This window comes from Zonotrichia leucophrys, chromosome 3, assembly GCF_028769735.1.
Source record: "Zonotrichia leucophrys gambelii isolate GWCS_2022_RI chromosome 3, RI_Zleu_2.0, whole genome shotgun sequence".
NCBI lineage: Eukaryota > Metazoa > Chordata > Aves > Passeriformes > Passerellidae > Zonotrichia > Zonotrichia leucophrys.
Genome location: NC_088172.1, coordinates 47,240,830 through 47,256,850, shown reverse-complemented (window position 1 = coordinate 47,256,850; position 16,021 = coordinate 47,240,830). Strand labels below are relative to the sequence as shown.

Genomic DNA, 16,021 nt, shown 5'->3' with positions numbered 1-16,021 from the left:
AATTTAAGAAAACATTGAGAAAAGTTATTTTTAAATGTTTCAAAACCATTTTGCTCTGCTTACAATAGTGTTTTACCAACTTTTCACCATTGAGGAACTCATATTCACAAAAATTAAGTGGTTCTAAAAAGAATGGTTGCTCATATATACTTGCCTGATAACTCCAGGCTGGATTTTAACAAAACACACAAGAAAGAGATTTCTTAAAACATGCATATGTTAAAATAAGCATGACACTTCATCATGCAAGCAGTAAAGACAAGTAAATGCTATATTATTTATACAACTAAAAATAAGGACTTCAATTAGGTAACTCCCTAAAGTGTTGATATTAAAAAGCAGCATTCCAATATTTTGTATAGGTTTAACTTATTATGCTGATACAATACAGTTTACCAAATCTGACTGTTCAATTTCCCTGAACATCTTAAGAAGAGAAAAGATTAAACGTGAGAAATTAAGCAATACATTGTCTACAATGGATATTTAAGGTATCGCTTACTATTTGTTATAAAATGACTCAGATACTCTAATCTATTACCAAGCTGCAAAACCAGAACATCTGTGTTTAAGTATCTCGCCATTATGGGGTTTTCATCAGATTTTTCAAGTGCATTTCAATGTAAATACACAACAATGGCTTGATGCCTTTAGTGGAACAAGTCTATTACAATTTTTGAAAGACACACACAAGCTCACAATAAGTAACTGCTACGTAAGGTCATTTTCTTTAGGTTCAGGACACAATGTAAAATACTCTGTGAACAGGAGAGTTCAGGTAAATAATCCTCATTAAACCCATTCTGAGAATTCCACATAGAGCATAACATATCTTCCACAATCACATTTACAATTTCAAGAGATCAGTCACCATTTTAACCATCACTATTTAGAATCAGTCTTGAAATATGAGTCGTTACCATTATCATAAAAGCTTAAAAGTCCTTACTATTTTAACAGCTCAAATTGGTTATGATATCTGTGTGAACACCTAGTCTCTCACTGAATCTTGATGTTCCCCGGTACAGTGACCTTCTTGGAATAATTTTGCATTGTTAGAAAATATTTATTCTTCCTTCAGTCAGTCTTAAAATAGCTCCATTTCAATTTCATCCCTTCAATGAAATTGTTGCTTTTGTAGCCAACAAAATGCAAACAAGCAAACAAACCCCCAAATAATGACCCAAAAAGGAGCTGCCTGGCCAATACTCTGCATATTTCACCATTCTGGATAGACTACCATTGCACCCCTGAATGCACCTCCCCTAATGCTTGGACCAAAGACAGAATCTCTGTCCAAAAATCAAATATGTATGTTTCCAAATGATAATAAATAAATTTAAAAAACAAATAAATACCCAAATAAACAACAATAACAACCAAAAAAAAGGCAACCAAAAGAGCAGCCTTAAAATGAAGCTCATGCTTTCCTGAAAAGGACATAGTTAAGAATCATCTATATGATTTCTTGAAGTTACCCTTGGCTACCTCCCAGCTCCTTTCCCTCACTTCTTCCCATGGAAACCTTTAGTTCCTCTACTCATTAGTGATTAACTTTGCTTCAGTTTTGTACAACATAGGATAGCCACAATTGAAAAAAGCACAAACCAGTGGTTTATATGAGATTATTATATTTTCCTGCACTGTTCCCTTTTGTATTGCTCAAATATTGCAATACTATGGTTCCCTTTCACACAATGTTGCATATTAAAATAGAAAGAAAATTTGAAAGCCTGGACTTAAAATACAGAACTGTCCAGGGATGTGAAAGCTCATCATAGCTTTGGCTATCATCATCACTATGACATGATGAAGTCTGAAATCGTGAAAGAAGCCAGAGAAACAAATAATGAAGTAGCAGCCCTGGACTTCAGAAGAGGCGTATGTTGGTTTGTCCAGAGATCTGCTTGGCAGGATCATACAGGACACTGTTCTAAAGGGTAATAGCCCAGGAAATCTGTCTCTCTCTCTCCAAGGATGTCACACCAGGAGAATGAGGCATGTCAATGTGCAAGAAATTAGGCAAATGTGGATGAAGGCAACTTGAATGAACCAGGGACTCCTGACTTAGTTCAAAAAGGAGAAGGAGGTAAGCAGAACATGGAAAAGAAACTTCACAGACAAGGTATGTAGTGATATTGCTGCGGTGTACAGTCATGGAATTAGGAAATCCAAAACTCAGCCAGAGAATAAACTAGTAAAGGGAACAAGAAAGGCTTCTCTATGAGTACAGGCAGGAAAAGTAAATTATGAAATTGAAGAGAATGGCTGATGGACTGAAGGGCAGGGTTGCTGGTCTATCTAGACCTCAATAAGCTGAAGAAGACAGGCTAACAAGATGCCATGAAGGTCCACCAAAGCAGGCACTAGAACAGTGCCTCTCTGTGCACCAGTTCAGAGCAGGGGCTGACTATCTGAGAGCAGCTTTGCAGAAAGCTGTGAGCTGAACATGAGCCAGCAATGTGCCCTGGCAGCAAAGGTGGCCAGGAGCACCCCAGGCTACCTGAGCAAGAGGGCAGCCAGCAGGACAGGGGAACAGACCATTCTCCTCCAGCGAATACTGATGTGCCTGCTAGGAGAAAGGCACTCTCACACTGCAGCAAGTCCACCAGACCAGGCACAGGCTGTGGAAGATGACATGCAAGAAGCTGAGTGAATCCATTTGCTCAGTCTTAAGAACAGGAGGAGAGATTTTACTGCACTCTTCCAGCAGTTAATGGGAGGATATAGAGGGGATGGAGCCAGGTTCTTCTCAGATGTGCATGGGAGAAGGACAAGAGGCAGCAGGCATAAGCTACAAAAGGAGATATTTCAACAAAGTATCCATAAAAGGAAAAAAATTACTATGAGTGTAGAAAAATGCTGGAGCAAGTCACCCAGGGAGACTGTGGTATCTCCAGTCCTGCAGATAACCAAATCCTGAGCAACCTGATCTAACCCGCCCTGAGGCCTGGGATACTCAGTCTGGGTGGTGGCCTGAAGTCCTCTGCAAAGAAAATTATTCTGTACATTTATTCTGCTGTTCTGTGACTAAAAGCAAAAATTCAGGCAAACCCACAAAACAAACAAATGACCTAACACCAACACAAAAACACATTTACAGCATGTATGTCCCAAATTTCAAACATTTTTTTTAATTTTTACTTCAACAATAGAAATTCTATCAGGTACCAAAAGATAAAAATTTGTTTCAAATGCCACACATTTTCTTGTGAGACTCCTTTCAAAACATAAACTACAAGCGAAATACATTAGTTTTAACTATACAAAAATATTGACTTTAATCAAGAGGAAATAGGTACAGGACAATCTCTAATATCAAAATTGCAAGCACAGCAAAGGATACCTTCTGACGACAGATAAATAAAAAGAAACTGAAAACGAAAGAGTTGTGATTCACTTCAGGAAACTCAACTGGTGTGAGAAATGTAAGCAAAATTACTACTCTGATATAATTCAAATGTCTAAACTGAAACTGGCTCAGAAGCACTCACTTTATTCATCTTTCTAGGCACCCACATGACAAAAGCATAGCAAAAATAAACTATTTTTAGAAATAAAAAGACCTAAGAATGTAAGACTGTGAGAGTCAACGACAGTATGAAAATTCTTAGTGATACAGTAATATAATGCTCTAAGTGGACTGCATTTTCACACTTTTGAGATTTCTTTGGGATTTTGTGCATTTGATTAATTCTGTCTGTATAGTGAGGCAGTGCTAATTTATGCCTTCCTACAGGGATGACGGCTGTCTGTGCCAGCATCACAAACTGAATCAAGAAACTCCAGAGCTAAAACCTAACAGGCTACAGTCTCTTAACTCAGAACTGCAGATTCATGTTTTATTCATAAAAGCAGATACCTACACACCAGCTTTTCAAATGCATCCTTTTGTCATTTAAGATTTTTATTGAAAAAATTACGTATCTTACCTTTAGGTCACTTCCTGGCAAAGTACCTATGCCATCCTTCCAGTCCATTGCACTAAATACATCAAACTCCTGACCATTTCCACTGGACGCAGATTCATTCATGATGCATGTACTGGAAAAAAAAAAGAAAAAGGTTATCTGACAATTCTGTAAGTGGTTTAATGCTTATATCATCAGGTCTTTCTTCTAATGCATTTCACAGATTTGTATCAAATGCTTCCCTCTGCACACTGGCTACGTGGACAACTGATGACAAGGCTGATAATATACATGATGTAATGAAAGTAAGGGGAAAGCTTTCTGAAACTTTGAAAATAATACCTGTTTCACACACTAGGAGGCAATGGGGCTGTACTGGAGAGAAAAGAAAAATTTCAAGCTGCAAATAAATTGACATGAGGAAAACATGTCAAGTACACTTAAAAACATCTGTTCTAGGAAAGGCAAGACATGACTGCATGCCTCTAATAAATACACTAAGCACTGATTAGCAGAACTGGATTTCCTTAATATTGGATAGCATGCTGATGTGAATGCTTCACCCAAGTTCAAATTAAAATTTCAAAATTGATTTGAAACTGTCAGTTTCCTGGTCTGACTCAGGACACTTGAATATTCTTCATCTGTTTCCATAAAGATAAATTTTGAATTGTATTTGTTAAAACTTATTTCCATGTTAGAGAAGCACACCAGGACTTTACTAGATCCCTCTGTTTCAGAACAATGAATGGAGAGAAGATAATATTTACTTTCAGAGATAGTGCATCTGGACATCCCTTCCTGTGATAAAGAATTTGCACAAGTAACAGAAGTACATTGCATTTGCCTCTGGCCCCTGGCTTCAGCTCTCCACTTGTCACCATCAGTTGCACTGAACTGCAAGTGTTTCTAGCAGCCAGTTGTGAGTGCCACCAACTTCTTCCTTTCCCCTTCTCACAAATCCAGCAATCTTTAAATCTGTGGCCTGGCACCTAATTTACTATTTGTGCAATGTGGAATCTGAGTCATTAATTTTGTTTCTGAAGAACGGCCACACTATGCCTAGCAGCTGAAATAATCTGTGGCAAAATTAGCTGTCATTGTTTGTGAACTATTAGCAAAACCTCACCACTTTTGAAATTTGCACTTTCTGAACTTTTTGGAATGTAAACTCTCTGAACTTTTAAACGAGCACTTTTTAAGCCTTATACCCCATCTGGAGACTGCAAACTTTTGCTGCAAGTATCAGTATTTGAAATTAAAATAGAGAACTTCCTCAAAGTTTAACCTTGTTTTCTAAAGTCTAATTTCTAACTTAGGTCCTACTCTGAATCTGCAAATACTTTCTGGAGATCTTGACTTTTCACCAAAAAAACCAAAAGGCCCAAACAAACAAAAAAATCAACCAAACAAACAAAATGGTGCTATTTGTTCATTCCAATAACAGAAAAAGATGCAAACCAAGCAGAAGTAAACTCTGGTCATCTAGAAGCTTTTTATTGAAAGGTTGAGGAGAAAAAGTTTGAAGTAAGAAGAACCAAATGATTCAATGTGTCTTTCCCACCTTTAGGTAATTCTTTGTGAGAAAGTATTAACAAACCATAACAAAAAGGTACAAAAATTAACTTAACTTAGTTGCATGAAAAACAATTGAATTTACATTGTATTCATCAGAAAAACAGTATCCATCACTGTAACATCCCCACTACAGACACATACTAGTTTGGTTTGGGGTACACAATTTGAACTCCCTTTCATTTCTCCTTGGTTTCCTCTTCATTTTCTAGCAGAAGTGAGTAACACCTTTCTCCATGAGTTCCTTCATTATCCTACAGCAACTACATGGTTATCATCAAGATAACAGGAGCTGGACCTCAGTCAGTATCCACTGCTAAGAGTAAAAGCCTTTGCATTCCCCTTTATTTCACAAGATAGGCAGGGTTCACAGAATGCCTTTTGAGCAAACCTCACATTTTTCACATGACAAGTTTGAAGTAAGAAGAACCAAATGATTAAATGTGTCTTTCCCACCTTCAGGTAATTCTCTGTGAGAAAGTATTGAAAACCATAACAAAAATGTACAAAATTCATTTTAGAAAGCATCAATAAATCTAAACAAATTCAGTGCAAACTGAGAAATTCCCCAAAGTCATAGATCTCATCTTTTATAATCCCAGGCAAATCCACCGCCCTACCTCAGGGCAAGCTCCTGCAGCACAACTTGGGATCTCTGCTTGATCTGAGCATCAAGTACCACTGGAAACCAATTCAAGCAGGCTTGAGCAAACTGAACTGCAGAGGCACAGGCCTCCCCTCAAGAACACAAGACCCAAGCTGCTAAGGAGTAGCTAAAAAATGGGATCGCTCCAGGCACCCGTGAAGTTTTAAGGACACAAAACATGCTGGTTCAAGCACATTGGTGGAACAAGCTCCCCAGGATTAGCCTGGCTAAGCAAACACAAAGCTGTGTTCTGCATTAACTGAAGTCTCTAAGTAATCTTAAATTATCATTCTATTTAGAGGACACTTCACTCAACCCTCTGTGGTTTATTACAGACAACATGCTCCAATGATTTCTGCAGAAGGTATGACAGAAGTTGGGAAAAGGCTTGGAAGGCTGTGGAGAAATGCTACCTCTCAGCAGCTGCTGTAGCACAGAGCAAGGAGCATTGGACAGCACAGCTGCTCCATCAGATGCTGCCATCTCCCACAGTGCCACTCCCATTACAGACACGAAAATTACTTGGGGGCTGGGAAGCTGAAAGAGTCTAGCCTGTTTAGGCAGGGAGCAAACCATGAAAGGTAATGAAAAATTGGTAACAGAAATGTTCAGGGCATACTTGTCTCAAGAAAACATACAAATTCTGACTTAATTGCACATAAGAAACTTTCCTCAGGTAACAAGCAGCAATAATGATACATTCTGGAGATGTCTAAAGACATCCATTATTGCTTTCCTTTTGAAATTAACTCAACGTCAAAGGCACAATGTGTGTATGTTTCACATTCTGCAGCCTTCAGAAGTGTTCTTGGTGGGAATGAAAAGGTCATAGGGCAACGCAGATAGAAATTAATTTACAAAAAGGAATCACTTTTAACAAAGTATCTGTTTCCAGCTTTGCTGACTTTGAACAGATGAAAGATAGGCCTATATCCTTCTACTAATGATAGCAAGAAACAAGATACAGACCAGTAAAATTGTTACAGCACCGAGGTACTAAAAAAGGAAGAACTCACTGCAATAGCAACATCTAAATCTCAGAACAAAGAAAACTAAAAAATGTCTTATCTACACCTTTAATTTTTTTGTTTTTAATGCTCTGATGTGGTTCTTTGAACTAGTATAACTCCTTCTATAATGATTTCATCTGGTATCATTTCTGCTGCAGCACTGCCAGAAAAATAGTAAAAATACTGGACGAATAAGGGGCCTGTCAGTGAATGCCACCTAATGTGAAGGAAAGGACATAATAGTAAGTACTTGGAGCAGTCATCTTCCAAAAGCATCTCCAGAATCTGCCTTTAGGGATGCAACTACCTTCAGTTCTCACAGCCGTAGGAGAAGTGTGCTGCATATTCATATTTCAACATTAACTTTGTTTCAGACATACGTAATAAAGCCACTAAAATAAACAAGCACATTTAATAAGATTAAGACACATCCTTTAGAAAAACCTTCATTTTTACCAACAGGTTCAATGATAAATGTGTACTTCACAGAGGAGATACTTACTGAAAATAACAGCACTAAAAATGAGATAGTTTCCTCTGGTGAGAGACTGTCTAAAGATATAAAGCAAAGAAGCAAGACAGAATATGCCAATTAGACTTACAAGTAGTTTTTGAAGTAATTATAGGGTTATGTAGTGAATACATCAGAAAGTAGTAACAGGAGTCTTCATTTCAGTCAGTGATTTAAAAAACCACCTGACCCCTACCCGAATTTTTAACATCTAAGATGCTAACTGTGAAATGCCTGTATGATTTCTAACCAGTGGGGTCAACTCAATACTGGTCACTGGCAGCAGAAAGAGCTCAGCAGTAAAACCACCAGTCATCATTGCAAGACTGGAATAACATGCCTGCAGTAATTTGCCATTTCTTCTTATGCATCTCTGTGTACTTTTATTTGTACTTTTGAGGATTTCTGTAGCTGCCATGACAAGACAGCCTAGCAGATTTACCCCATACTGATCCTCTCCCCAGATGACAGCTCCTATGAGGAGACCCAAAACTGGGAACACAGAGCCACGGGACACCAACTGACACCAAGAGTGAGTTCCAATGGAAAAAGAGATCCCAAGAGAGACAACATCCTTCTACAGGCAAGCCATGGTCTCTACTCCCCACTGGACTGGGTGACACCAGCACTGACGGATGTTCAGAAAGAAAGGCAACAGGTTAGCGTTTTTGTCCTAATATTATATACATTTACTTTGGACATCTCCAAGGCTGACTGGTGTAGCACTCATGAGCTAAAAGGACACATTTTCCCATATCCAGTAAATAAGGAAAACAAAGTGAATCTGAAGGGAACAACTCTGTGTACCAGAACTGCAAATACACCAACTTCTAGACACCAGGGACAAGTAGATATTCAGCTTAGTTTTATTTAACATGTAAGAATGTGAATATTACCAGCACTGACTTGTTACACTCCCAAAGCCACATGAAGCAGAACTACTCCTTGCAACGTAAGTTCCCTATATTTGACAACAGTAGTGAGTTCGAGCTTCACAACAGCAAAAGCAAAGCCAATTGACTGTAAACCCACTGGGGTGAGCCCTGCTTCTCTCTTCACAGTCCTCTCTTTGAGCTGGGCACATCTCACACTTGTCTCTTTCTCACCCTTCATATTTTTGCACCAGACTCTTCACTTACAGAAAAACAACCACAACAGGAACAGCGCAGGAAATGGTAAAATTCTTTGATGCTACCCACCACATTTTAAAATGTGTTTTTTCTTGTACTGTTTAAAGGTTTAATTATTTTAATATTTCACTAAAATAAGTATTTTCAGATACCCATTTTCCTCAAAAAACTTATTTTTCATTGTTTGGAAACTGCTAGTTCTGCCATGTTTCTATTCTCTGTGCTGAAAAGTTGTTTGAGTAAATGTCACTATTTTGCCTGTTGCTCATGAAGTTTACTACAAGCAAGGTATTTTAAAGATGAGATATAGCTTTTATATGTATTCACAAAGGGACACAGCTTAAAATTCTTGGCCACTCAAAGGTTGCAACAGAAAAAGGACCAGAGCTCCTATTGATGATGTCCCCTTAGCATTATTTGCTCTTTTTTATCTGTTGCTACTCTTCTGACTACTAGATGCTCCACGGCTACTCTTTATGTTCACTCTTGCTTCCCAATATTTTGGCTTTAAAACTTTTTCCCTACAGGTACAATGTGACCACAAAAGCATCGAAAAATACTGTGAAGCCTGGGTCTGCACGGGTGGTTAAAGGAGGTTCGTGCTGTCCTCATCCCAGTCTGGTCTCTGTCAGCAAGGTGACACAGTTATTGCTGTACCATTGCTGGAGACTGGGTAACAATTACACACAGCCTTCATCTAGTGCCTCATTTTCCAATATCCACAAAACACTACAATAGTTACCCAATACCAAAGCTGTTCTGTCATCTAATGAAACTTACCACTGACAGCCTTTCCTTGTTTATAAACAGCCCGTACCTCACACTAGAAAAGTATTTCCTCTGCAAAGCTTTCATGGTTCCCTTATTTCTGCTATTGTCCATGCAGGCCTGAGTGGAAATTTAATCCACTCAGATAGTAAGAGTTGTACACAACAACTTGGAAATCCTGTGTCTTAAATTCTCTTAAGTGCTTGAACCAGGCACAGAAAGTTACAAACAACTTCTCTGTTTATTTGTTCCTCCTACCTTCCCGTACAAAGACACTGCCTGCACTGAATCTTCACACCTCCTATCACCTGACCTGTTTCAAATTGTTATTTCCTACCCAAAGTTAATTCAATAGAGATCTGAGCATCCCTTCTGTCTGACTCATGCCTTCCTCTTCCTCATCTGTCAGTTATTATCAGCTCCCATAAGCTCTGCTGCTCATAAACAATTAGTTCACCTTTTCTAGCTCCTAAACACATGCAGAAGGTTACTGCATTTATAGACTTTCCCTTCTCCCCCATTCATAAAGAGCTGCTGGCATCTCCCATTGTGATGAGCAGTCCTACTACTGGAGCACTAACAAGCTATGACTACACACATGCTACCGCTTTCTTCAGTAAGCCTCATGCCAGCTCATCACTGATTCCTCACACCCATCACTCACAATCCATCATCCTCCCTACCAGCAGCATCAAAAAACAGACACGACTAAATTGAACAGCCCACTAAAACTCAACCATCTCTCTTCACAGAACAGGTGATGCCAAAAAACCCCTCAACAAGTTAGAGGAAAAGAAGTCATCACAAGTTATTGAAACTTTTAAAGTAATACTCTAAAAAACCTCAGTAAACTGAAGGGAAAACACACACCACAAACTAAACCAGCATTTATTACCGTTGTCCAGCTGACAACAAGGACCATCCAAGATGACTGCTTCAGCCACCTTCACTAGAGCACCAGTTTAGGAGACCAACTGGAGCACAGCCAAAGCTGCTGAAGCCTCACCGGGAAATAACGCCTACCCGGCACCACCCGGATAAAAGCGGAAAGCTCTGCTGCCTTCAGCCACTACTTTCAGGGAGCTTCTCTCGTACAGATGTTCATCATACACACTTCTGGGAACGTGGTAACTTTCCTGGTAAAAAGCATTGGCTCCTGAAGAGCTTTAAGATTTGCACTAAGAACACTGTGTTACAATTCTGAGCACAGACTATTTCCTAAAATGACATAGGCTGAACTTTTTATATCATGAGCTTTATTTATGCTCGCCACCTGATTTTTAGCACCCACGACCGAGCATCCATTCATGAGTACAAATAGCAAAAAAGATCGGTCCAGTGCCACTCAACTATACGGAAGAAATAAAGAAAATAGAACAAAAGTAAAAGCGTAACTCCCGCTGCCTTTCGCCGTAAAGCTTTTACACGGCGCTGCTGAAGCACAGGTAATTAAAAGACACGGAAGAGGCCGTGACCCTCACGCCCCGGGGGAAGGCTGCCGCATCTCCAGGGGCCGCCTAACGCGCGCACCGCTCCTCGATCCTGAAAGCCGCGGGGGCTCCAGCCGCGCTCTGGAGCGGGACGAGCGGGACGAGCGGCACGGCCGCAGGGAGGGCGCGCCCCCTCCGCTCCCGCGCAGGCCGAGCCCCCGCCGGGCCCGCCCGGAGCCGCTGCCCGCCCGCTCGCTGTCCCTGCGCCCGGCGCGGCGGCGGCCGGAACGCTGCGGCGAGGCCCGGCGGGCGCGGCCGCCGCTCCCCGCGCCGGCAGCCCGCGGCCTACCAGCAGAGGTCCCTCCTTGGCCAGTTTTGCGGCGTGTTTTTGCTGCACTTGAAACTTTCTGGAGAAAACCCGGGCTCAGGTCCGCGTCTTCCCCAGGCTCGGGCAGAACCGCCGAGACAAAAGCGCCCGCCCGGCTCCTCGGGAGGAGCGCTCGGGGAAAGCGGTTCTCGAGTCTCTCCGTTTCCCTCCCGAATTTGCCGTTTTATCCTTCGCCCCCGCCCCGGGCAATTAAACAGAGCGGGGGAAGAGTGCCCCCCTGGCCCGGCGAGGGGGCGGCGGTGGGGGCGAGCGCGGTGCGGGCGGGGGTGGGAGAGGAACTGGGTGTTAAGTGTTCCTGAGGAAGTTGCACAACGAGAGAGGGACTCTGCTTGTTTACCGGGTCCCTCGCCTTTTTTTTTTTTTTTTTCTTCCCACCCCCCCTTTCGCCTCCACCCCCCGGGACCGGGATCCGGGAAAAGGAGGTTGCCTCCGAGTGGAAAGGAAAAAAAATTTTTAAAAATGTTACCTTCTCCTCCCTCCTCCCCTCCCCCAGCGCGGAGGAGACGGAGGAGGAGGAGGGGGGCGAGCTCTCTTTTTTCCTAGGGGGCTGCGGGGGCTCGCTCCTCGGCCGCTCGCAGCCGATCTCCGCGCATCCCTGGGCAGAGGAGTCAGCCCTTGCCACGGGAGGGGCCGGCACACGCCGCCGCCCCGGAGGGCTCGCCCCCGCCCGGCCCCGCAGCCGCCAGCGCCCGGCCCCGCGCTCCAACTTTTTCTCTCACGCTCTCGCGTGCGCCCGCTCCGACGGGGAGGGGGGAAAACCATGGGGGTGGGGAGCGGGCGCCGCCGCCGCGGCCCCGACCGGCGCCCTCCGCCCCGGGCGCTGTAGCCACGGCCGCCTCTCCGAAGCCCCGGCCGGGGGCGGGCGGCCGCTCCGCGGGAGCGCCTTCCCGTCGGCCGCCGCTCCCTCCCCCCGCGACCGAAAAAAAAAAAAAAAAAAATCGCTTTCCGCCCCCCACCCCCCCACCGAAAAAACACCGCCCCACACGCGCTAGCGAGAACAAGTGTGCCTATATCCTGTTGTTATATGCACCGGCTGCGGAGACGGGGAGGGAGAGACGGGCGTGTGCGCGGGGGGCCGCTCCCCCACCCCGGCCGCACTTCAGGCGAGAGCGCGCAACTTAACAGAAAAGCCGCGTCCTATTCCCTGCCCCTGCCTGCCCCCCCCGCTCCCTGCCCCCGTCGTCGGCGAAATACGCACTCACGTGTATGTGCGCTCGCACACACCGCCGGCACCCCGGGGCCAGCCCTCGGCAGCCCCCCGAGGCCGGCCCGCGGAGCCGGCGGCGGTGACAGGCGCCGGCCCCCGCCGCCGCACGCAGCCCGGAGCGGGCAGGGGCCGTTCCCCCGCCGCCTCACATGTCTGCCGCAGCGAGCGCGGCGCACGCACCGCACAGAGGCAGGAACTGAGCACTCGAGCAAAAGACTTTTTTTTTTTTCGTCTCTTAAAAAAAAAAAAAATTGCTACAAGCTTGCCTTTTTTTTTTTTTTGTATGTGTATGTGTGTGCAAACTTTCCCCAAAATGGCGGAAATTGGGAGATGATTATATTTTAAATATCTCTCGCACACGATCACACAAAGTGCAGGAGCGACGGAAAATACAAACTCTCTGCTGCGCGCTGGTAGAGGCCTTCGCACACGGGCACCCACGGCACATTCAACCGGTATATCCCGGCAGCCGCCACCTCTCGCCGCTTCCGACCGAAAAACCCTTTTTCGCACCCCTCTCCGCTGCGCATTGCCCCCTCGCAGCCCGCACTTCTCCCCGTCCTTCAGCCTGTGCGAACAAAGAGCCGGGGCTGCGGAGGGGGGGCTCGGGTGGCAGCGAGCCCCCTCCCTCCCTCCGCTCCGCTCCGCGCCCTCCCCGCCCGGCGCTCACACGCACACCCGTGCCCCCCCAGCCTCTCCCCCCGCCGCCCGGCCGCGGCACCCGCATCACATTGTTCCCAACAGCACGGCGGTGCCCCGTAAGTGTCATTAAATGGAGCCAACTGACAAGCTCATTGGTGGGGCAAGTCTGCAAAATGTCTCTCCCCTTCCCTTCCCCCTCCCTTCGGAACCCACTACCCCCCCCCCCCAAAAAAAAAGGCCCCCCCAAACACATTTCCACAGCTCCCTCCCCCGTGTATATATATATGTACATACACATACGTGCGTGCGTGCCTGTGTATGTATATAAATATACAGAGCATATATATATACATGTACTCCCTTCATGTGTTTGGGAAGAGAAAAAGAAATACCAGGCACCTCTCTCTTTCTTTTGTTCCTCTTTCACACTCGTACACTTATGATTTAGTGAGATCCCCGGTGCCCCGGCCGCTCCCCAGCCACTTGCGAGTCACTTGCCCACTTTACCCGGCATTAACTTCCATCCTTTCTGCTCGAGGTGGTCGGGGAGAAGCCCCCCTCCCCTTCCCCAGATACGTTTCGTAAGGGAGGGAGAGGAGGTGCGTCTCTCCCTTTATCTCTCGCGCTCTCTCTAACTTTCATCCTCACCTAGGGGGAAAATTAAAACCCGTCACCAGCCTTTGCCATCGCGGCTCCCTAAACGGCTTGCGGATCAGATCGGAACCCGCCGCTCCTTACCCCCCCAAATTCTCTCTTTCTCCGTCTCTCGAGTAGTCCTGACAAATATGGTCCAGGGCTGCGGGCACAGTGAGCATGCGCCCGCGGAGCCAGGGCTGGGGAAAGGGGAAACTGCCGCCGCCGCCGCCGCCGCGGCTCCTCTTCCTCCCTCGCCCGCCCGCCCGCGCTGCCGCTGCGCCCCGGCCGCCCGCAGCCGGCACCCGGCAGCCGCCGCCGCCGGCGGGCATCGCCCGAGCCCGGAACGCGGCTGCCGACACGGGCTCCGCGGAGGTACATCCTCCCCCTGATTTACTGCCGACGCTGGAGGAATAATAAGGAGACTTGTGCAGCAGTCGCGCGCTATTTTGGGCGCTTTCAAAAATAACGCCCCGCACTTTTCGGGGAGGGGGAGGTCCGGTCCTCCAGGGTCCCGCTAGGTGCTGCCGAGGTCGGCTGGTGGGCGCCGGGGAGCCCGGGAAAGCCTGTCTGTGGCTCTTGGCCCCGTCCTCGGCGCAGAGCAGACCTGGAGCAGAGGCAGAACAGCTGGGCGCCAGTGAGGAAAGTGCGGGTGCGGCGGGAGAGGGGCTGCCCTCCGCCGCGGCCGGCGAGGGATTCCCGTGGAGAGGGTCTGAGCCGGGCATCGCTGAGCCGGGCTCCTCCTGCGCTCCCGAAACACGGGTGCGTTCGGTATGCACGCATTCCTTCTGATGGGCCTCGTCTGCTTTACAACCTAGCCAGCTCACAAAATAAAACTAAGTCTAAGATGTGCCACCTGCTTGAATACTCTCCATCGGTGTCCCTGTATTCCTAAAGACAAATATCGTCTTCATTCATTTTCTGTCCCTGGTTCAGAAAACAGTGGAAACTGAAGGCCCTTGTTATTTCACGGGAATGCCCAGGATGAACTTCACCTGCAAGGAGATCTGTTAGCAAAAGAACATTACACAGCACAGACCTGTATGAGGCCTAAGTGTACTGGGAAAGCGGGAGGATGGAGGATTGTGATCAGATGTAAATATGATATTTTCAAAACTGTGTATACATACATACATGCAGTTTGAGGCAAAGTATTAAAGAACACAGAACACAATCTTAATTATACTAATCCTATTTTTTTTTCAGACCACACAGCATCTCCCTAAAGTCATTCTATCCTAAAGGCAAAAACTGACAAAGTAAATTCTCGATTTTTGATAGTTTGGCATATAATGATATATCTCCTAAAACTCTAAGATCTCATCTTTTGTTAATCCCAGTAATTATCAAGGACCAAGTCTTGTCTTGCTTTTATATATGCTCCCTTCTACAATTACATTTCCAACTTTGGCCCAAATTACTAGAACAGAAATAATCATAAATACTAATAGGCAGCCAGTAATAAGTATCAGTTGAATATCAGTAGAAGTAAATACAAATGACAAGACTTAAGTACAACCCTTTAGGTATCATGGATGCATACTGCATTACCCTCTGATCCCCATGATGGGGACAGCATTGCACTGGGCACGAGATAGAGATGCTCCATCTCTGACAAGACTTGCTAGCCTCAGCTCCTGTTCAGTAGAGTATTTACTTCAGAACGTGTGTTAGAATATTTAAGAACCAAGCTTGACAACTCTGCTCCCTTAAACTATGCCCATGTTCAAACAGTTCAGACAATCAGGCTCTTACCATACTATCTTGACAGTTTCTGTCTATTTAAATGACTTTTTTTACACAGCAATTAAAAGAAGTTCATAATTAAGTATTTGCAGAATTGGTGCCTAAGCAAAATATATTATAGTTGTTTTATTATGAGCAATGATGAGACTTCTCACACCCCTTCAGCTCAAATGGCATTGCATATAGGCTGTAGTTTTCATCAATAAACATATGTTCATTAGAAACTAATTACAGAAAACAGTATTAACCTAATTGTAATAATTAGTGATAACATACATTTTAACTCTTCTAAAACACAAATGCAAAAAATAGTAAAGGATGAGAAAATTCCTACTTTCCACCAGTGAACTCTTACTTGAGGAAATTTGTGTGTTAGAAACAAAGAATAAACTATAACTGAAGTCATTCAGAGCTTTTTTGAAAA

At 44.7% G+C, this 16,021-nt stretch overlaps 1 protein-coding gene across 6 annotated transcripts in view; it reads right to left on the bottom strand.

Annotated features, from left to right (window-relative positions):
• The window catches only part of L3MBTL3 (L3MBTL histone methyl-lysine binding protein 3), a 78,808-nt gene extending 64,338 nt beyond the window's left edge, over positions 1 to 14,470 (bottom strand). For 2 of the 6 annotated variants that reach the window (XM_064708049.1, XM_064708050.1), the window contains exons 1-2: positions 13,957 to 14,054; positions 3,933 to 4,044 (exon numbers count right to left, since the gene is read on the bottom strand). In XM_064708049.1, the coding sequence (XP_064564119.1) occupies positions 3,933 to 4,044; positions 13,957 to 14,033 (189 nt within the window). In that variant the 5' untranslated portion in view covers positions 14,034 to 14,054. Of the gene's footprint in view, positions 1 to 3,932; positions 4,045 to 11,835; positions 12,036 to 12,571; positions 12,726 to 13,866; positions 14,055 to 14,458 lie in introns of those variants that run through there. The other 4 variants (XM_064708052.1, XM_064708051.1, XM_064708053.1 and 1 more) reach the window with 4 other exon arrangements.
• Between the last annotated feature and the right edge of the window lie 1,551 nt (positions 14,471 to 16,021).